The sequence below is a fragment of the Vespa mandarinia genome, chromosome 8 (assembly GCF_050613455.1).
Source record: "Vespa mandarinia isolate Hongniang chromosome 8, ASM5061345v1, whole genome shotgun sequence".
Lineage (NCBI taxonomy): Eukaryota > Metazoa > Arthropoda > Insecta > Hymenoptera > Vespidae > Vespa > Vespa mandarinia.
In genome coordinates this window covers 553,254-577,315 of record NC_140817.1, presented here as the reverse complement: position 1 = coordinate 577,315, position 24,062 = coordinate 553,254, and the positions used below count along the sequence as shown (strand labels likewise).

Here is a 24,062-nt window from a genome sequence, read left to right as displayed (position 1 = left end):
AAATGGTCGGGGGATAATTAAAATAACGATTTTAAAGATGAAAACCTTGAAAGATTTGAAACAAGCATGTAGCAGAGAATTGCGATCGTGCGATTCGTTTGGAAAGCAATCGAGCAGCGCTCGAACAAACTCAATCCACCTTCGACACGCGTTTCGAGGTAATTAAATTTATCGAGTCGTGGTCGCCCGCTTAACAACGTTTTTACAATTTTATCCGACGAATTGTAAGGCCGTGCTTGTATATTTCATTAATTGTTCCACTCTCCGATCGTTCTCGCGTGATCGTTCGTTCTATCCGAGCCGCGGGGTAACGTACAACACGAATGCGCACCGTCGAATAAATCCTTGGCGCACGCACTAACGGCGTACTGTATCACCTACGCGTTATCTACGCGATGTTGTGTATAGCGTTGTAATAACTAATCGCAATTAGCATTTGTTTAATTCTTATCTTGGAAAAGCTGTTTTACCTATCGAATTAATCGCCGCGACGATTTTTACGCGTACCGAACTACAATAAATGTATATTAACATAGAATAAACGTTCAACAATAAACTATTCTTGGCCTCTTACGGATCTCGCGTGGTCGTAACGACTTTTCCCGTTACGTAAATTCCCATTTAATGTTGCACTATCTTGGAAGACGCGAAAACAAATTAATTCGTGTAAAGGCCATTATCGTGCGCGTTAATTTCGAATCGTTGTACGTTAAGTACGTACGAGATACGTACGAGAGACGTTTCAAGAATTCCGCTCCGCAAGATTCCTTTCAGGATCGCTTCTCCAAAGGTGTATACCATTTAATAAACGTAAACTAACGTTTATACGTATCTAAAGCGACTAACGAACGAACCCGTGTCGAATCGCATTAGGATAACACATAACGATTCAAAGTTCTATCCTGTCGATGATCGACGCGTGTCGTTGAAAAAGACCTCCCATTTGTCGCGCGTACCTATGCACGCTGTTAGAGTATGTACGTAGATACGTACCTACTTACGTGTTTCTCTAGCCTCGGGGGTAAGAGGCTACGCGGGCTCCGTGCATAGCATTCGTATAAATCGTCGGCGCACGCACTTACGGCCGTTGTATGTCACCTACGCGAATACCTATAATTTAAAGTTATAATAACTAGTTGCTGGCTGGTTCGCTTGCCGGGGCGCCGTCTCTAGATGCACGTGCAAGTATTGTGCGGCTCGAAAGACAGAGAAGAGGAAACGAGTCGTAGTAACAGGTAGAGGGAGAGAGAGAGAGAGAGAGAGAGAGAGAGAGAGAGAGGGAGAGCAGAAGAAAAGACCGTCGAGGGACGGAAGAGCGATAGGAAGGCTCTTATCTCCGCCAGGCGATGATTCACACTCTCCGACGGAGAAGGTGTCACTGCTTGTATGCATAAGCGCGACTCATTACGCGGCCATCCTGAGAGCCCACGTGCCTTCTACATCGCGATGTATGCAAATCGAGAGATTGGATAGCCCGTAACATCCTCACGTTTCATCCTCGTCTTCTCGTTGGGCTCGTTTTGCCCATTTAAAATCGACACTGTTCCTGTAAACGATCCAAAAGATATATTTTTTTCTATCGACTTCCAACCAGTCAAAAAAATGTCTAAATGTCTAAATACTTTTCGAAGAAACAAATTTATAAACAATCCTCGTGACCACGAAGACGACACTTTGTGCAATGGAGAAACCAACGAATAACACAATCGGTAATAATAATGTTCACTCTATCTCCGTTAATCTGATCAACCTGTATCTTTCCATGGATCCCGAAAAAATGCACAGACTTCGCTCGTACACGCGTCTGATTCATTTCGTTTCCGATTCTAGCTCCGTGCAAGCGACAAAACGTTGCATAGCGTGCGGATTAATATTCGCGGCATAAGCGTAATCCATGTTCCGTCCATTACCGCGATACGTATCGTCCAACGATTTCGAAAAAAATTCGTGCCGAAAGATACGTTTATCCGACGATTGAAATATTTCCAAATGCTTACGATTGAAATATTATCGACGATCTACGAAAGGTGAGACAAAAGTCGAGGAAAATAGAAAATTCGTTGAATCGAGGGATTCGACGCCTATGACGCCTCGACGTACGCGTGAGCGCACGACTACCACTCTTCGTCTACGGACCACGCCGTCATTTTCATAATGACAATGGCCCGACAGCCCACACGGGGTGCCCATGATGAGTAGTTTACGGTGCGACTCCCGCCACCTTCGCAAATCCCAAGCCGGTCGAGTCACTGGTCCCTGTCGGTCTACATCGAGCAACGTGTCTCGTTAACTATCCTTCGGCTTAACGATTTCATTAGGGATTTTCGCAGCTCCTTGACCGACCACCATTAAACGTAAGATCGATTTAGAGATTATTCAAGCAACACACGAAAATCCATCGAAACGTTTTAAACGAGTATCTTACCTATCGTCATTCTTAGCTGTTAGACGTAGGCCTTTGGAAAGATCGTACCGTTACGATAAAGCATATAACCCAGAGAGGGCGTACTAATTGTAAGTAGACGCTTTTTAACGAGCGCAATTAAAGGAGTACAATCGAATCGTGATTCCGCGAGAGGAAATACACAAACACATAGATATTGGCAATGGTTATCTGAGGAGTGTCATCGAGGTCTCCGTAGGAGAATCTGGATCGGTAGCTATACCTGTTTCACGAAGAGACGATTACGATAAACTCGAAATCGATAAGGATCTCGAGTTTATGAGGGGAACCTCCTTGGGTGGGATGAGGATGATCGGCCGAGATTCTTAATCTAATCTCTGAACGGAGCAATTATCGTTCCTTTGGAGAGGGTCAAAGCCTCTCTCTCTCTCTCTCTCTCTCTCTCTCTCTCTCTCTCTCTGGCGAGGACAGGAAAAGGCGAAGCACGCTGCACATGGATGGCTAGGCAGGAATAATACTATAGGTAAGTAGTACGCGAAGGAGATACGCGAAGAAAACGGCGCTCGACACTTGCCGCGATGAATGCTCGTGCAGATCGGTAATCTTAATGGGACACCCACGTGCACCGCGTATCCCGGGGGAGAAGCATCCTCGTGACATTAGAAATCGTGCCTCCCAGAACGCGCATCGTATCGATTCGACACGATTCGCACCGGCATGCACCGTTCGTATTCCGTTAATTGCAAATTTATCTATAACGTCGCAGTCGCCGTCGCAGTCGCATAGATATCTCCGCGCAAGACATCCAATGAAAAGTCGTCGTCTCGTTCTCGAGCGATTAAGTCGAGCGAGAAATAATCCTTGGTTTTCCTCCGTTACGAGTCAAACCAATCGATTACACGTAAAAGCAAGTCGGTAAATCAGTCGTAACATTTCATTCTTATTCTTCCTTTCCTTAACCATGGTATACCCACCTTCTAAGGTCTTTTCCTTTCTCCATTTTATTTTTCACTTTTTCTCAAACGCTTTTACTATCCATAGATTCGCGCTTCTCGTCTCTTCTTCGTTATCGGCCATCGAGAGATGGCAAGTAGCTTGGGTTAGCACGAGCGCGAGTCGCTTACATTATTGTCAGAGCGTGACTCATTCGATGTCTGTCGCTCGACCACGCGTGATTATTTCACGTTTCAAACCACCTCCGCGGTGGTAGGTATTAGCTATACATTGCCACCTCCCGTTTCCGTACCTACATTGCGAGCTCTCCTACTACCATCGATCGCGTTGGCAGCCTCGCGCTCAAAACTTTATTCCTTTCTACTTTCCGCAACTTTTATTCCCCTTAATCCGTCCTTTCCCCGTCTCATCTAATAACTATTTCGAGATAATCGCTCTCTCATTTATGAAATACATTGCAATGTTGAGAGATTATAGAGCGTAAATCACGTAAATTCGAATGCGCCTTCGAAGGAACGATATACTGAAATCGATTTATTTTCTATTAGAAAGCCCATTAAATTCTAGACAATAATAGCGTCGCGGTAATTTACTAAGTATTCAAATAGTTGCGCGAGCTGTTGATCTTGATCCATTATAATAAACGATTACTTTCGATCGTGGAACGTGATCAAATCGTAATAATTTGATCGGAAAGATATTCCTTTTTCCAGGGAAATGAATAATAGAGAGGAATGTGAATAAAATCTTTTATTAATCTTAACGCCTCTTCTAAAGGCGAACAACGCGTAACGTCGTCGCATTTCACTTATCCAGAAGACATTTAACACAATGGTACGTCGACTAAGACAATGCGTCGTTAACGTCTATCCGTTCTTCCGTCACGATTTTTCACCTGCCCGTTCCCGCTCAGTGAAAATAAAGAACGAGTCCCTCGGTCCATGTCTTCCCGACGTCGAGCAATTTCGCGAATGCCGCAGGTCGCCAAACTCGTATGAATCCTACGAAAGTCTTGCGATTACAATTAGTAGCGACTCTTAACGAGACAGTCGAATAATCGTGAACTTCTTGCGAGGGTTAATCGACATTTGCAAACAATGAAGTGACATGGAAGGTAGTACATAACTACTCGGCTAGCGTAGGAAACGTTAATGGGCGTCGTCGTTAAGTATTCTCCAAAAATTCTTAAACGTATTTCCGCCGAGTCGATTCGCAACGTCTATTCGATTTAATTCCGATAATAAACATCCAATTTGAGAAAGAGAGAGAGAGAGAGAGAGAGAGAGACGTTTCGTTCTATTCTCTCAAATCGTTTTAGCTCTTCCATTTAACAAAGTCCATAACGCATGAGTCCATAATACGCACTAGAACGTCTATCGAGATTTCTCGATCTCGTTCCAACGATCGAACGTCTTCGTTTACCTCTATCGAGCCTCTCGGTCTCTCGCTCCCTGCTCTTCTTGCGACAATGCGGACCAATGCGGGAATGCAGTCGTAAAACAAACGATAGAGAGATAATATTTTCTAGCGAGCAAACAATGGCTAACTTACGGCGATCGTAAACAATCCCCTTATCCGCAGGTCGTTAACGCTGCATAATAACTTTCATCAACCCCCGCCGAGCTACGCGTACCTACACACACTTTGTCTATCGACATAGTTTCGTTAGGTGAACCTACCACTTCCTCCAATTTCGCATCGTTCCATGCTGTTGTGACCGGGCTTACTTTGACTAAAAACGTTTATGTTCGTCGCAAAACACCGGATCTAGCTCGTTATCCATTAACAACGTGAACAAAGTGAATAAGATACTCGGGAGTAGTTGAGAAAAAGGTGAATTTACGTTTCGCTCTGGTACCCCAATAGAATCGATTGCGCAATTCTCGCAATCGATTTCGTCGCGAACAAAAGTCCTTCTCTTTTAAACCGTCCGATGATATTTCCAAATCACAGAAAAGAAAAGGAGATAAAGCGATAGGTGAGAAAAATTGCTCTTGATAACGCCTCGATTTCGGGCCTCGCCACGCCCACGTGCACCAACGAATGATCTATTTACGATCGAGCGTGATCTATCGGCGATCGACGAACCGTGGGTGTCGGACATTCGATCCACTGTACTGGATATCTCGTTGCGGTGAGAGGTCATTCTGACTCATTTGAGCCTCCGGTGCGATGTGTTAACGACGCCGGCGCACAGCCCTAGTAACTGCAATCATAATGCGGCGCGATTATATAAGCATAAACTAAGAGATACGATACCAAGGCGAATTACGTTGTTCGTATCGTAACTCGTACCGTCTCGAGCGCCTAAGTCTAACTGAGATACTTTACGAGCTACGAAAGTGGACGACGAAGAGGAAAGAAAAAGAAGAGAAAAAAAAAAAAGAGCATGAGGATGAAAGGCTTCGACTCATAACCGAACGTAATGCGATTACGGTGCTCTTCGTAAAGGTTTTTTTTTTTTTATTTTTCTACGATAAATCGTTTATCGTACGATCCGCGCGATCTCTTAAATATCTGCGCGATATATCTATCTTAGACCATATTGATTTCCCTTTTCGGCTTTATCAAATAAAATCAACTAGTATTTTCACACGAAAACGATGTTGTTGAGAACGTCGAACAGGAAATACAAATGATCCCTGGTTGGATTCAAAAGAAACGTTATTAATCGTCGAAAGATCAAAGAACATTGTCCCTGAGATAGGGAGAAGCAAACCGGCTTCTTAATCGCGTTAATTTGTAAATCATTTGGGCCGTTCGTCGAAGCTATAAAAAGAAAAGAAAAGGTATGGCAGGCCGACGGGTCTATACACGTCGTCGCAAAACACCCCCCGGGGAGGTTCCGACTCGGTGCGGCGTGATATATCGATCGAAGCTCCGATTGCGTAAGTGCAATTAAAGCGATCTTGTAATAGTCAGGTCGCGTATTATTAATGAACGAAATTCGCGCTGACGCTCCGAGCGCCTTCTTGTCTATCTATCTCCCCGCTCGATCTCCCCCCACGGCCAGACTGACTAAGCGTAATTTGCCATATTGTCTCTAATAATCCCAACTAATTAGTTTGCTCTGATATTTTTATGGATCGTTAGAACGAAAAGACGAAATCAAGAAAGTAAAACAATTGGAATTTCAAAATAAGAAGAAAATACTACTTTCGTCCTCCGATTGTCTACCGTCGCTCTTAAGGCTCTATTGCGAGTGAGCGAGTGGTCAAAGAAACTAAATTGAAATGTAAAAGCGGACTAGGAAATAATCAAGGTCTCTCTCTCTCTCTCTCTCTCTCTCTCTCTCTCTTTCCTTCGCTCGTTGCTCCTTCTTCCTCGGCAAACAGCGCATAAAACCCGGCCGGTCATAAATCCGCGACCTCCGGCCAGCGTGATAGCCGGACTTCGTTTCCCTTTCCTTCCCTCTTACCCTCTTTCTCTCTTTCTCCCTTGCCAAGTAGTAGTGCCGCCTTCGCCAACATCCTCCGCATCGTCGCATTACCCTTGGCTCTTGCGCAGAACTAATTCCATCCTCTAATGGATCCACGGACTCTCTTTGCTACCGTATTCGCTATGCCGAGACGTTAAACAGATTTAAAGTGGCTCTTCTCGGTTGGACTGACCTTTAGCTTGACTCTCCTCGAGATTCAAACGCGAACTGCTCGTGATTGATCTTCGTACTAAATAAAACGCCGTTGTTATTGTTTCGGATAGAGAGAGAAAGAGAGAGAGAGAGAGAGAAGGTCATTTCCCAATGTCTCGCATATTTGTAAATCAAAGCAAGCGAGGGGATACGGTGCGTGCGACGTAAATACGTCTCTTTCTTCAGTCATTTACGCCCACCGACACGACCGTAGCCACGCGAGCATAACTGATTCGCTACTAAGATTTATCCGGTCCACCGCGATCTTTTAACGGAGATTTCCTTTGTTGTGTTTATTGGCTTCACATACGGACGAACGTTTACGATGACCGTGATGTGTAATTAAAGTAACACGACACCTCGCTCCGTAATGAAGACGCTTTATAGAGCTTCGGAATGAGATAGAACAAAGGAGAGAGAGAGAGAGAGAGAGAGAGAGAGAGAGAGAGAGAGAGAGAGAGAGAGGACGAGTGAGTGAGATTGTCTATCCTACCAGCGACATTTTATACCTTCGTCACCGTCTCCGAGAGATAATATAAGAAGCGCACGCTCTGCATATTTGCATAAAATGCAAGTGCCGGCGGTTAAATCGTCATGGATAAATAATTATCTCGACTGATTTGTAATTAATCTTGTTAGATTTCCGTTAGAAACTTGACGCTATAGTTAACGTTTATAAGTTCCATTACTATTGTCCGTTTAACGACGAGTAATATTCTCGTTTATAAATCCTAAACTCATTCGGTCGTGGATATATCGATCGAAGGATTCGGTCCTCGGTAAATAACGACGATCGAAAGAGGCACGATAAAAAAAAAGGGTTCTCGGAGGAGCCTCTTGTGCAATTTCAACGAGTCTTTTTCTTCTTCTTCTTCTCTTCCTCCTCCCTTCTCACGTGCATGCGACATAACTTTCGAGAAACGACTTCTGGCCGGGTCTACGGTGGACAATCAGATAAGCTCGAACGCCCGCACGATCTTACGTAACTGTACGCGCGTTACGTCGTATAAACGAAACTCGCGACACACCGGGAGTTAAGCGCGCTCGCTACGAGCACAAAGCAAGAGCTTCGTTTCTCGATGAGAAAGAAAGGAAAGAGAGAAATAAGAAAGAGATCGTTTCTCGATGCCATTAGTAGGTACTACTCTTGGAGAGATCGCTCCGAGAGATCCTCCACGAGAAGTGTCTCCTTCCCTTTATTTCTACCTTCTTATATATGTGTATATATATATATATATATATATATATATTTTTTTTTTCTCTCTCTTCCCTTTTCGTCGCTACTTTTCTTTCCTTTCACGAGAAACCGTGTCTTCTCAATCGTAGATAAGAGAATGGTCTCGTTAGAATATTTTATTTAAATCTATATCAACGCTCGATACCTCCTCTTCTGCAAAAGCGAGTACCTATTTTTATAGGTAATAACGCAACGTGCATACGATGTCCGATATCAATTTTTTGAGTACCGTTCGATTTAAAGCTACCAAGAAAAATAAAGAAATTGTGAAAGAGGGAACGAAACGTCGTGGCCAAGTTAAGACGGTGATATCGTAAGATCTTGAAAGCTTCGGAATTCGGATGAACCCGCATCGTTCCTACGTGGCGCCGTGCATATATTTTACGAGTTTTTGTAATCCTCCTTTTTTCTCATCCTCGGTGATGTCCTTAACCTCGTGCCTAAGAATTAGTCACCGAATAGAACAGAAACAGATTTTTTTCAAATGGCTTTTCTCATTAAATTCATCTCCATTCGCTAGGTAAAGGATTAAACATTTCATTATAGGACTCCCATCTTGAGCTTAATTGACAAAAATTGATGAATGAAATTGATAATGAAAAAATCCTCACGGCCGATAAAGTACCAACGGATAGTAGAGCAGGCAGCTTAATTACCGTCGATCGACATTACAGAGAGCTCTTCTCGAGCGCGCCAAATTGAAATTTTATAGAGACGAAGGGAAAGAGGCCACAGAAATAATATGCGATATCAAATGTTTTATAAATTGAACATTCTTTTAACATATAATTCGAGAACGAATAATAAACGTTATCAGGCACGCTTCGTATGTACAAAATAATAATATACAGAATGTGCGTGGGTAATTGCGTCCTTAACTCTGGTTGTTCACGCACATGATGTAAGAATAAATAATGATGTATCGTTTGCGAGAGTAAAATCAAAAATCTCGAAAAATAGATCTTCAATCGTTTTCTCGTAAAGCTAACAGATAGGAAGAAAATTTGTTGGTCGATACGATATCAACGCATTAAAACGCTATTCGTTATAATCAAATAAACGATTCAAGTCTACGTTTGCGATACGCAAAGATCCAGAAGGATCGAGCATATCACCGAAGACGGGTGCAATATCATTCACGGTGTTGGAATTCTTTCTCATTTATTTTAATATACTGCTTTTCCTCCAATAAGAAGACTAGGAATGCTCTGCAGTAAAAATACGAATATTACGCGTTTAAATATTTAAAAGCTAGAGACTGGAATTGAATTAGAAATATGAAATGACATCTCTTACGTCTTTCGCGAAATCAATTTTTCAATTTTTTGCGCGAGATAAAAATATCTTTGATCCGTTTTACTAATATAATTATTTCGTTAAAGACGAAGAGAAATCAGAATGCCAAATATTTCTCTAAATTCCAGCTGTGCGAATTCTGTCGAGAAAATTATTACGCGTGTCAATACAATGACCATTTGTAATTATTAACTTTTCAAGCTCTTCGCCGTTTGCCTCTTAACGTTATTCTATGTTGACATAATAGAATCGTTCATCGAGCTTTCTTTATCCATTAAAACGAAGAGACAACTAAGTTTCTATATCTTTTCAAAAAGCTTCTCTTTGTAGATTAATAAATAGTTTTACGATATCGTACAAATTTAACGATTAAGCGAATGTTAAATTAATGATATTCAGCGAGGATAAAATGGCAACGTAATCGATCGATCGAGGTCGAGCACAGTCGGCTTGATAAGACGAGTGATCATAGTGAAAGATAACATTTACAATTACGTATTACAAACTAAGTTACATGTGGGTAAAAATTTGTAATAATTGCAACGAAAGATATTGTTACGAGCTTAGATAAAACATGTTTTTAAGAAATGTCATGACTCTTGCCATTTGCTCTTTCAATATATAAGATTTTATCAAATGCTATGTACCATAATGCTACGAAGTTTCGTTTCTCTCTTTTTTTTTCCTTTTTTGTTTCTTTTTTTTTTTTCGTTTTTCTTCTTTTTATCAATTTTTAATATCTTTCTCAGTATTATGCTGTCAAGTCAAAGTGATAAAAATGTTCTAGAAAGTGTTTCAAGTTTTGAAAGTAATATCCCTCTTGATATTCGAAAGATATTTTATCTATATATAAGTGTTATAAAAATAAATAAAATGAGAACGGTTTACTAATCTACGCGTGTGCATGTAAAATAACAGCTTTCTTTTGTTTTTTTTTTTTCTTTTTTTTCTCTTTTCTCTTTTTTCTTCTTTTAATCCAAAAGTCTTACGGAATATTATACTATTCGGGCTCTATTTAAAACGAGCCATCTCTCTTTTCGTGATATTATAAAAATGAATAAATATAGACATCTATATAAAGTGAGAAAAAGTGAGGAAACACGATGACTCTGTAAAATTAATCTCTTTGCGATAAGATATAATTCTATAATTTGAGAAAGGAAGAAAATGCAAATTTGTTTCTTTTCCTCTTAGAGTAAGTCGCTATAAAAAATTACTTACGCAGATATTAATATTGTCGTTGGTGAAATAGTGTCTCTTTATATCGATAACATCAGATCGTAATAAACATGGCTTAATTTTACTATGTATGTATCAGTCTCAAAAGTAGATCGAGCGGAAGTCAATCGATGTACAATTTAGGATCAGATTGGCCAGTACTTTCTTACTACAAAATGTCTCGACCGTCGACGTTTTTAACGCGTGCGTCTTATTGCTAACGAAAGCTATACGCAATCCATTTAAGTATCCTATTATATCTTTCGACCGACTAATGCGACGGAATATCGTCTAGAGATCTATTTTAAATCTCTCACTTCGTTTTATTTATACTCCAAAAAATCTTCAACGAGCTTTAAGACATCGTCGAACGTTTAACCTTCTGGTCGCACCCTCATATTTTTAGGAAAGCGGCGCAATTATTGATCGCACATCTAGTACATAGATCGTACATTAAAAAAGGAAGAATATTTTGGTATACATTGTTTTGGAATAGCCGTAGCTAGTAAAACTGGCCAAGAATTTTGGCAACGATTCAAAGCTTGATCATCAATTGGCTCTACCATAAACTCTCTCGGTAGAACAAATGTAACGAAATTGTTATTCTTTGGCTCTTAAAAAGTTCTAACAAAAGATATATACCTCGAACTAGTAACCGTCGATTTAAATTCTAAGCTCTATTCTGCCTCTTTATAAATCGTCCACGCACGTTATACACACTTGCAGCCCTTTTACTTTTTGTGTGGCCACAAACTGTAATCGATTAAACTCTTACATTATCTAACAAAACTTTTGACTAGTGACCACATCAGAGAACGGAGACTTCCTCGGTGTCCTTGTTATTCCTTGGCATCATGGACACCATTTCTTCCGTTTGTAAGTTTCCCGTATTGCCATTCCTACTAAGTTGCCTCGTCGAGGTCACCATTCCTGGCAAAAGATTGACGTACTTGTGTACAATGTCTTTCTGTTGCTTGTTGGAATTCTGGCGAGAAGCAACGGGCCCCTTTATCGTTCTTTCGAGACCTAACAAAGGAATTGTACCATCTTGACTGGAAACTCTTCTGTCCGAAGAGAACTCCAGATTTTGATTGTCATCGTGGGAACTTATTTCGAGTAGAGGCGGACTGATCGACGTAATCGACGACGTTGGATCGGACGATTGCGTAGACGACTGTTGTTGCTGCGACCAGGGCAAAGAGAATTTTCTCACGCTATCCGTCAGATGCATCTCCATTTGCCCGGTGTGTTCAAGCTGTACACTAGCAAGAGGTACGTCGAGGCAAGGAGATAAAATTCGAGGATTCGTCGCCAAAAACTCGACGATCTCCGGTGCCGATGGTCTCTCATGTTGATTTACAGACCAACAAGAGTACATCAAGTTTTCTCTATAGATAAGAAATAACGTTAATATCAATAAAATTTCGCTGTCATCCCTTTTATGATTCGTTATTTTCGATACTTACAGCGGTGACTTGACACCTTTAGGAACTACAAGACAATTGCCGGCCTTAACGTGAGCTAAAACCTCGTTATTGCTCATCCCTTGGAAAGGGAAGCTCCCAAATGTAATAATCTCGTAGAGCAAAACGCCATACGACCATACGTCGGAGGCAGCGCTAAATATTCCCAAACCAAGGGACTCTGGTGCCATCCATCGTACGGGCAACATACCTGCTTGGCATAAGAAACGATTTATGATTGAACAAAATTCGAGATATATTTCAGATATAAGACGGCTTAAACGATTCGTTTGATGGAAAAATACCTTTTCTATTAAATCTATAATAATCGTTCTCGTACATCGGCCTGGTCATACCAAAGTCGCCGAGTTTAACGACTCGTTGTGCGTTTATCAGGCAATTACGAGAAGCAACATCTCTGAGGAAAAGAAATTCATCGATTAATCGAACGGATAATACCTTAATGCTTTCAAACGCTTCGATAAGTAAAAGATTTACCTATGAACATATTTTAATTGCGCTAAATAACTCAGAGCTCTTGCGACGTCCAAAGCCATAGCTGTTAATTTTTTATTCGATATCTCGTCCGAATCCTCGTAGCTTTGATCGTTTACCAAATGTCTTCTCGCGAGTAGATACGTTTTCAAATCACCGTACAGCATGAATTCCATAACCGTGAGAACAGGTTCGGACTTTAAGCAAACGCCAAGCAGCTTGATAATATTTTTATGCTCGAATCTTTTCATAACTTCAAATTCGCCCAAAAAGTCTGATTTTTCGTCGGTCGAACTTCCAACTTTCAATGTCTTCACCGCGACAGCCAGCCAACCCTTTTCAGGGAAGAAAGTTTCGCCACCGTATACTGTACCGAAAGCACCCTCGCCGATCTTTCTATTGATCACAACTCTATTTCGCGGTATGTCCCATTTGTCTAAGCTCGAGGTATCCAATTTGGAAAAGTCAAGTCCCAAAGACTTCATATATTTCTCGTGAAGCCGAACTTTCTCGTCGTATCTGGTCGAACAGAAAAAGAAGAAATAAAAAAGAAAGAAACGAAAAAGAGGGAAGAAAGAAACATTTGTAAATGTGAAAAACAAGATCGTTGCGAGCTTTACGTACTTTCTCTTGATAAAAATAAAACCAATGATGAGCAATATTCCAAGGAGACCGAAGCCGATGATATTGACGATCACGATGGCCGCTTCGCAGGAAACTTCTAAAAGTTCAGCGAGTCCGCTGAAAACGCATTTAGGTGGAGGCTCGGAGCCGTCGTCGGGCATAGCTTTCGACAGCCATACAAACGCGGAGATGTTCAAATCCAATCTACCGCCTATCACTTCCCTTCCAGTCTCTGAAATGTTTGGATGAAAATTTCCAATGATGCGCGTTTCGTTATCAATATTTTGGACAACATTGATGATGGAGTATCTCGATGGTCCGCCAATGAACTTGATTCGACCGGAAACCTATAAAAAAAAAAAGATGGAATAAAGAGAAACTCGTCGTCGAGCGTATCTATAGGAGTTCGATGAATTATTCTAACGTATTAGGAAGACATTACGAACCCCGTTAAAATCGGTAGCACCGATAATGTTGGTCAAACGATTGACGGTCTCCTCGCTATGAAGTCGAAATACGTAGCTTTGATTTTCTTTGATTAGAGCATCCATCGCGTAGGCATAGGTCCACATGGCGTCATAGGCATATCCAGCGTAATTGGACGGCGTCTGATTTCGCATTTTACACAAGGACTCGTAACGATCGCGCCATTGCCGTACCGTTATACCTTCCTGCATGATGTCATCGTCCGATGCAAAGTACGCATGCGACAGACCAAGATGCCCATTTATTGCTTTTGTCATCTCAATCGTACTGCACGGAACCTGCTCGCCTTGTGCGTTATATTGATCGGTATCGTACCACTGCGGTCGAAGCCATAAAGGCAAGAACCAAACGTATCCCTAGAAGGAACGAAACGAAGGAACAAAAGGAGAGTGAATGTTTCTTTTTTTTTTTTTTTGTTTTTTTGTTTTTCTTTTTTCAAAAAAAGAATCCGAAAGATTACTTGGACAGCCGTCATTTCCAGTTTATACGCTTCGCACATGACTTGCCGTGCGACTTGATCGTACACATCGGCGATAATTATCCTTGCCCGTTTCTGCTTCAAATCTAGAAGGCTCTAAAACAATAGATAAGGCAATTTAAGGCAAAATCGCGTTTTAAACGATTAACGAACAACGTTCGCAAACGCAAAGCCAGTACGCACCTTCGTTATCACGTCAGGATCCCATTCTCTCGGAAACTTTGCATTCGCCACGAACGTAATGCCATTATCGCGCAGCATATCCTGCATATACGATATATATTCCGTATACTTTTGTCCATCCTCGGTCAACGACGCAACTCGGCGCCAACCCAATCGCTGAAGAAGATACAGATATACGTGTTTGTATTGTCTGTTTTCACCGATCGTCCTAAAGAAGTAAGGATATCTAATTCGATCTTTGAAGCTGGATCCTTCGGCGCTATAACTGATGATCACGGTATTGTAATGCCTCGACACGCCGACAAGGGGTTCGACGGTTTCGGAGCAAGCAGGTCCAAGAACGCCGACGAGTCTCACGTAATAATTATGGACGATGTAATCGATGAAAGATTTCATTACCATGTCGGACTTGCACTGGCCATCGCTCGCCAATAGCGCCATATTGTAGTCCCTCAAAAGACTATTGTTAAAGTTTATCGCCTCTCTCGCCATGTTGGCAGCGATCACGATAGATTTGGCAGTGTAGGACGTGCCGGTCATTGGGAATATTCCACCGACGTAAAGAGTGTTTTTATCGTCATTGTTCGGCATCCACTTGGACATCGCATAATTTAAATTGTCCGTAAGCCAACCACAGCCGATCTTCGCCTCATCAAAGTTCTTCGAATGCACGTTGTACCGATCGATCAAATTTTCATACATCGCCGACGTAAACTTGACGCGATTTATGCTCTCAAAGGCAAACTTTGCCGCCGACTCCAATCCCGTCCAGACGACTTTGGTCAGTCTGTTAGATTCGTAGGCACAACCGAGCTGCGAGTTGTTCGTACCGCAACGTGGAAAATTGATGCTCACGAAATCTCTCTCGTTGGGTATCACGGTACTCGGTGTCCAATGAACGATGACCAACGACCTTTGCCTAATGGCGAGTAAAAGAAAAAATTGCTCGTTACTGATATCCCTATATGGGAATATAAATGGAATTAAAAATACCTGATGTTCGAAGAGGAATTTGTCGACGCGTTAGTGTATTCCTCGATCAGACTTTTCGTAAGCTCTCTCAAATGTGATCCGACCCAAGCTACTTTGACGTAAAGATTTAAACTATCGATATCCTCTTTGACGAAGGACGTTACGTCGGGATGACCGGCCAAGAGTAGAGCGCAAGGTTGGGCCTGTTTGTCGGAAGTTTGGCATTGCCGAGGAACGTACATACCGTGCTGACAATAGGACGTCTCGCAGTAATAACTATTCGTAATCGGATTGATCGTAAAATCCTTGATCCGAAGTAGATTCGATTCGGAAACGTCGAAGCGAGCTGCTCTTTCCTGTTTGACAAACGACACCCAGCTATCCTCGATGTTGTACAATTTCTCCGGTACGAACCAGGCGAAATGTCCCGGCGGCGCGACCGCTCCACATTCTTTCACGTCGTATTTGTTCAACAGCGGTATCGTATCCTCCTGCGGCGGTATCCACACTTCCATATTTACCATTGTATCGGGAAACCTTTTTTAAGAAGAATAAAACAAATACACCTTGCTTCTTTCTTCTTTCCTCGAATCCAGAACGAAATCCCCCTGCGAATCTACTTACTTTCTGACCCCGAATACCAAAGTGTCGGATAATCTTTCGTAAATATCTGTTAAGTAAAAATCGTCATCATTCTCAACTATCTCTACGTCCATATAGCCTAATACCTCCTCCAAAAAGATCTTGGTAACGTGAGTGACTAATCTCTGAGTGATCTTTCGCGAAACTTCGAATCGTAACCCAATGGTTTTACCATTGAAGACGACCAATCGTTTTGGATTAACTTCTGCGAAAAGGATATCGAAGTGAAAGCTCGAAATTGTTTCTATCATATAGATCATTCATCGTTGGACCATGCGTACCTTCTAACTTCGTAAGGCAACGATTGGATTCGATGATCTCGAAACAGACCAGAATCAACAGGAGGCCAAAAATTCTCCATGATCTTGGCATCTTGACGTATGTTTCCTGAAACACATTTTTTTTTTTTTTCTTTTTCTTTTTATCAAACATAACCATTTCACAGTCATGACGTTTAAATACTTGTTAAATTAAATAATTGACGTAGTTAAAACGCGCGCTTTCGCGTTTCTACATAGCAATAAACGATAAATTTATAGTAGTTTGCGAAAGGGAAACATTGGTTACTTATAATCGCGGAGATAATGCAAGTAACTATTTTCGCGATATGACAAAAACGAGACGTACCTACGATACGTATACGCGCACGTTTCTCGATACCGTTACTCCTGGTGCGGCGTGCGTGCGTGCATGCGTGCGCACGCCTATGTGCCTCGATATACTGCAAAACAGAATTGAGCTCTGGGAACGAGCTTAATTGACCGAACGTCTGGGAGTAACTTTATGCGCGTAGATAGCCGAGTTATTAGACCATTTAACGATGTAATAGCAAATGAAAATGAATATCGACAACACTAGACTAGTTTTTACGCATGAAACATCTTTGATGACGTTTAATCATGGCAATTCCCAACTCTATATACCTCGAAGAAGATATAAATCGAGTTTAGATAAATTATGCGTAAATCGATTTAAAACCAATAGTCATCCTGATTTTTAACAATTTATTTCTCGTTAAGCAATGCTCTACCAAGGACTCTCAACCATAGCCGCGAACTGTTAACGCGATGCAACTCGAATGACATAAAATTTACGATTCCATCGCGATGAATTTCAATGTGACGAACATATATATATATATATATATATATATATATATATATATATATATCGACATATAAGTCGGGGTCAAAAAGGGAGGGTTGGTCGTGGAAGCAGACACCGAGACTTTCTGGCGCCTGCCTTGCGGCGTCTCGCCGAAACGTATTCGAATGAACGTTTTCTCGTAACGACCAAATGTGTTTTCATAAAAACAAAATACCATTTCGAAATAAGTATTTACAATAGCATGAGAAAAAAATATTGTTATTTATACGAGAGCTATCGATCGTCGATAAAAATTCTTCGAATTTGACGCTTAACGTAATTCCCTCAATTCGCAGAATGAATGTATCTATTACATATATCTATTACATATGAAACAAACAACGTAGCAACGACGTCGATATATCTTGAAGAATAAAATGAATTAAGGAATATCATGTCGATCGAGATAAAAGATTAAATTGGATCGAACGTGGAGGCACTTATAGCAACAAAGTAAAAACCTTCTAGACGATACTACGCACGGCGCGATAACGTTCTCCTTTCGATAAACAGAGTTTTTTTCAACAGGACCTGTGCCGTTTAGACAGGTGTGATACCAGATCGACGTGCTATAGGATTGGTCGAACGACCGTTAGTAACCATCGTTGCTGAGAACAACGACAACGAGGACGAGGAAAAGACGATGAAAGAGCTACACAACGACTAGAAGCAACATGAGAAACGCAACGATCGTCCCTATGCTATTCTGGGACGGTCGACGGCATTGCGACGGTGCCTTGACTTCTGACCGTTTCTCGTCGTCGTGGTCTCAAATAGTACGATTTGCTGCCACCTTTAACACTTTTCCTCCTTAACAGAGGAAAAAGAGCCTAGAAAAAGGAGCTTTACGATCGTCAAAAATATCGTCAAGACCCGCCGTTATAATAGGTACTATACGTGCGAAAGTTTCTTACATTTACGTATTATCAAGAATTAAATGGTTCATGCGGAACGATATTAAAATCGATGTTACTCTTAAAAAATCTGAAAACATTCTAATTTCCAAGAAAGAATATACAAAATAACATTGATACGAGCGCAAGGTCGAGGGTTAACGCGATCGTTGAAGCGTACACTATTCGTGCGTCCATGAGAACGTACAAGGTTACACTACGAGAAAACATAGTTTGCCTAGTTCTCGTCTCGCTCGATCGTGATAAAGGCATCTGTCCTCTCTTTCTCTCTCTCTCTCTCTCTCTCTCTCTCTCTCTCTCTCTCTCTCTCTTTCCACTCGTTACGTCGTTCGTCTTTATTTTCTATTTTATGTTCTTTCGATCTCCAATCCTTCTTCACGAAAACAACTCGCAATGTAGTCAGCAAAGTAGTCAGACTTTTGAAAATAGAGGCGATCTTGGAATATCATAGAAACTTTATGATCTCTTTTATATACGTATATTAAGTAATATATCATAGCTGGTAAGCGATTACGAGTGATATTTTCATTCTCGTTGCGTCATGTAGAGACTATTACGAAGTAAATAACAACGAATAGCAGGGTATCGTCCGAGGGTCTATTCGACACGTTCGTTTAAAGTGAGCGACACGAATGACGTTGGAAAGTAAATAGAGATAAAGAGAAACTGGGGATCGAGCAATATAATATGATCGAAAATATTAAACGATTGCAATTTAGTCGTTTTGTCAAGGCGTTTAAGTGGCCCAACCTACGACCTCCCTTATCACGAATGAATAAAACATTATGGAGTACGAAGCACGTCGACGAATAAATGAATTGAACTCTTACCGATGCACTTTGAACTCTTGGCCCTCCTTCTTCCTTCTCCTCTATCCGCCGCGAGCACATAGGTATAAAATGGTGCGTACATTGAACGCTTTAAATAATAATTCGCACGCTTCATAACGCGTACAACGCGTATATTATCGATGAATGACGAAAGAACGAATTAAAAATAAGAGAGCCATCGTGTTTCCTATTTATATTTATTCATTCATTCATTTATTTATTTTCGAAAGGAGAAAAAACAAATAAATGTATATTCTTTTATAATAAATATTTGACATTATCGTCAAAGTATCGCTTTTCTTATTCGCGAAATATTATTACGCTTTTAGAGTCTTCCACGTCGCGTGGCCCGTCGAAGAAAAATGCATGATAGCATGTTTTTACGACGAGAACGAACGAGACGAATGGTAAGAGGAGACCGTAAAAATAAAATAACCAATAATATACGTATTATGTATGTGTGTATCTATGCGCATGTATATTGTATTAGCATTACAATTCGCGGAAACGATTAAGCATTGCGCATACTCATTATTTTTCATAAAAAGATGACGTCTTTTATAAGCTTTCGAGCTTTCATTTTTCGAGCAAACGAACGATCATTCTAAAATTTTCTTTTCACCGATAAATCTCAGCGATAAGTTTCTCAAGTACAATGACGCCCAGCAACGAGAATAGTTTACGCACGGTGGCTTCCCGGTCGTCTTATTATTTTCGAGACGCGTATCGAGCTATCATCGTCAAGGCCGACTTGAAAGTGTTTGCTCTTGACACAAGCTATAATACTGGCTATCGCGAATATACCGTTTTCGAGCAGTAAGCTCTTTGAAAACATTCAATTTAATAAGCGAACTTTAGCCGATCCTTACCCTTCTTAATCGAATATCGTTTGATCTATGTCATAATGGATATGTGGAAATATATATCGTGTAATTAAACAAATTTATCGATACGAGAATGCAAACAATTATAAAATATGCTATTATAAAATGTCGACTTCGATATTGATTGACGTCACGATGACACTAGCAGTTTATCACATCGAGATCACGTCTATTCCGATCAACCATGATAAACAACAATTATCGTGGTACAGATAAGCGCTGACGAGAATCATGGTTGGACGAGCATTTATATTTGGATTCCTTTCGTATTTCGAGTTCTTCGACGATGGGATGCGATTAGCGTCCAACTGCAATATCATCGATAGATTAGTCACACAGCATGCAACGATTTCATGGCAAACTCTTCGTTATTGTCTTCATCGACAGTTTATCGTTGCCTTTTATATAATCGACGAAGATTAAAACTCCATATACTGTAGAATTCAATTGGAAAAGAGAAAACAACGAACGAACGAACGAGATGCTTTTTAGTTCTAAGAACCGTGATCGGTCCTACAGATTTATGAACATATTCGATCTACTTTTACAGTCATTGTAATTCTATATCCTACTATCGTTCTTTCACGTTGAATGAAAAAATGTGTAATTTATAACGTACGTTGACGTAAATTGGTAACGTTATTTACGCGCGTCTAAGAAATGCGATGCTCGAAACGAACATTATATAAAAAAAGACTAACACACGTAATACATTGTATCGGCCATGACGGTCAAGTATTTTTCTCGTCATTCACGTAAAATATTACTGTGCAAACTTGGCGCATTGTAAGATGTCGCAAAAAGTATTTGTTTTTACGACTCGCTGAAACATATTGACCACACAACCTTCCGAGTCGTTAAAAAGACAACGACGACGACGACGACGACGTAACGCGCACACTATCAATATAACACAAGATTCATTGGGCCGTCTTTGAACGTCGAGACTAGATAAAACCTTCGACTGAAGGTCAAGGTATATCGATTCAATCCGATCGTAGGAAAGAATACGTCGGTATGAATTTTTTTTTAGCGAGCTATGAGACAAGAAAATCTCATCGTGAAAAGGCCACAGATAACGACGATAGAACGTAATGTATATCTTGAATGGACACGCGCGTTCTCCCGTCGGACTCCGATCCTATCAAGAAACTGCTATTTACATCGATTTCATTAGTAACGCGTTCCCTCTCTCTCTCTCTCTCTCTCTCTCTCTCTCTCTCTCTCTCAATCGAGATAAACAAAGGGCTAAACGACAGCAGGAATATTATCCTACGACCAGAGAGTATCCGGATCTCCTCTGAAAAGGAAACTTGCATTAAAGGCAAACATCCGAAACAAGTATAAAATAAAACGAGTATGGAGCCGTGTCAAGGACAAGCTCGGTCAATCGGCAAGAAGGAAGTATAGTAGTGGCAATAGTAGTGGTGGGTGGAAGGCATCGACCTCACAACAATTCATCTCGTTCGCTCGTATAATTCAGTCATCGCCGTGGAATGCATCGCATTCAAAACACGAAGAACGAGAAGATCTCTCGAAACGCAAGCACGCACACATCGTCAGCGTATTTGTTTTCTCTCTTTATTTTCCGCGTGGTCTTAAGAAATATAGAAATTTCGTCGAATAAATATTTTACAAGATCCGCACGATGTTTCTTTGTCGCAAAGCAAAAAATAATCGCACGAGGAAATTTGTTTTTAACAAAACACTATCTGACGCATCGAATACGCGCAATAATAAGTATAGCGAAAACGCAGAGAGAGAGAGAGAGAGAGAGAGAGAGAGAGAGAGAGAGAGAGAGAAAGAAATAAGGATCGAACGTGCTTCGAACCCGTTTCTCTTTTCATCGATTCTTTTTTCTTTCGATATTATCGCAAAGTATTATATCAGCTAGCTCAAAGCCAAAGGAAATACATAAATCAGATCGATCTCCGTAGAGCCGAACGCCTACCTTCCTTCTCGAGACGAGTAACTTTACTTTGTCGTTACAACGAGCGAGCAAATCGCGGACGTCGACGTGTAGTACCGGCTCTCGACTCTTTATCTTTTTTAACAACGTCATCCTCCGGCTGCGATCCGCCTTCTTCATCATAGTGATTCATCGTAAAAGCAGCGCCGTTGTTTTTCTCTCATCCTTGGTCGAAGTTACAGGTGCGGTAGTAAAAGATAAAAAAAAAACAGCTTGGTAATAAAGAGAAAGCGATCGAAAAAACACGTAGTACGTAAGTACGTTGGCTCGACTTTAAACAAAGGAGGAAAAATATGGGTAAATAATACGTGTATTCCCCGTTATCGCGTGACCGTTCGTTCGTTCTCCCTCTCTGTCTCTTTCGACTCGACATCTGACATTTTTCACTACGAACGAAAGAAGGGAAGATACGTGTTTGCGCGATAAAAACTATATTCGAGGCCAATCTACAAAGCGGCCGAACGCGCGCAAATCAATGACATAATGTTCACGTCTGCCTAATCTATCCTATCTAACGCTATATTTTCCTAAAGATTTCAACAACGATTTCAACGTTAGCGACGCGCCTTGCATCACATCTCGCATCCCTCCTCGCGTTCTTAGGGATTAATTCGAGTAAACGAGCGACGCAATATCTTTTCTAAATTACGACGAAGACGCGCAATAATGTGAAATTACGTTCGAAGATTGAACGAGAAGAAAATACCAGTGAATCGTACTATATTCGACTAGCATACCATAAGTATATGCTATACGCATATATATATATATATATATATATATATATATATGTTTATATCGCACGTATGATAAATTGGTGCAGCATACCGTTGGCGGGCCAACGCGTCATTTATTTAGAGTACAAAAATAAGAATAAAAGAAATAAGAAAGAGAAAGAATAAGAGAGAGGGAGAGTTTACACTTTCGTCGACGGTACTGGCTACATAAACAACCGATTGCCACAATCAGCGTTTCTTATTCCTCTTTCAATTTTTCTACGTCAACGGTTGTGTCGTTGGCTCGACTCTGTCGATGGAACGCCGTCGTCATCGAGTCCTCCTTCTCCTACAGCATGACGATGTGAAGACAAATTTTGCGAAAAAGACGTAATAAGGTATCTCTTTCTACGAGAGAATCTTCACGTCACACGTCTTCTCCACTATCTACGTGCTTTCGTCATCGTCACGCGTACGTTAATACTATACGTATACGACATATGTAAGCACATACGTATACGCTTCTTTTACGTTAGTCCGTTACGTTAATGGTAATCGATCATAGCGAACGTAATGAACTCGAATTTATGTCAAAATAGTCCTTTTCTACTCGCGACCGTCGAACGCTCATTTCAATTTCAAATTTAACAGCAATAGGATAAAGACGATTCGATAAAAATATGGTTTATCGAAGCAACGACTTTATTTCTTCGCAAAAGCAAAAATATTGCGTTATCGCGAATCAAGGATGATTAAAGAGATATAGAAGAAAAACGAAGGACGACGTTGTCGAAAAGAAACTTGTGTTATTTACTATACGCGTTGACAAATATAGAATACCGTAAGATAATGCATAAAAATTTTATTCACCTTCGGTCGCGTGATTTCACGCAGATAACGCATACACGCGAGCGAATAAACTAACTACATAATATTATGAAAAACGAATGTTTAGAAAGTCATCCTCTCTCTCTCTCTCTCTCTCTCTCTCTCTCTCTCATTTCGTAAGCTAACAGGAAGCGATGGTACTAATTCAAGTTCGAGAGTGTCACGCATATACATAAAATCATATATATATATATATATATATATATATATAAGAGAAAGAGGGAGAGAGTGAGAGAAAGAAAGAAAGAGAAACGACGAAGCGACGACTTTGAAAAGAACGCGTTCCTATCCACCCACGTTAGCTATCAGAAGCAAGTTTATACGACGCTCTATTCCAAAGGTCCGTTATACGCGCGTGCCATGGTCACTTGGCTTCCATCTCAACTTCCTCTTCCCTTTCTTTTCTGCTCGAAAGTAAAGCTTTGCGCGTGCTCTGTTGTACGATGAAACTCGGGGAGTTTGATTCGTTTCAATTAGCTTATCCGAGCGTAGCGTAGCCATGACAGAAAACTAATAGCGCACCAAACCTTTTGGCCAAAAGACTCGTCCGTCGAAATATCTTTGGCTACTTCTCTCTTTTTCTGTATAAAGTCTAGGTCATCGAACGAGCTTACTCACGATACGATTCGTGT

At 40.9% G+C, this 24,062-nt stretch overlaps 1 protein-coding gene across 2 annotated transcripts; it reads right to left on the bottom strand.

Moving 5' to 3' along the window:
• Positions 1-8,981: 8,981 nt before the first annotated feature.
• On the bottom strand, positions 8,982-22,356 carry LOC118447827 (uncharacterized). 2 transcript variants are annotated; one of them, XM_035880275.2, is made up of 12 exons: positions 21,809-22,356; positions 16,365-16,470; positions 16,066-16,288; positions 15,463-15,978; positions 14,470-15,388; positions 14,269-14,382; positions 13,769-14,164; positions 13,323-13,669; positions 12,702-13,217; positions 12,509-12,621; positions 12,207-12,417; positions 8,982-12,128 (listed from the first exon to the last, which is right to left on the bottom strand). In XM_035880275.2, the coding sequence occupies exons 1-12, from the start codon at positions 21,947-21,949 to the stop codon at positions 11,549-11,551; spliced, it is 4,182 nt and encodes a 1,393-aa protein (XP_035736168.2). In that variant the 5' UTR covers positions 21,950-22,356; the 3' UTR covers positions 8,982-11,548. The 2 variants fall into 2 exon arrangements, with proteins under 2 accessions (XP_035736168.2, XP_035736177.2); XM_035880284.2 differs by having other exon boundaries at positions 12,207-12,414; positions 21,809-22,354.
• Positions 22,357-24,062: the final 1,706 nt, after the last annotated feature.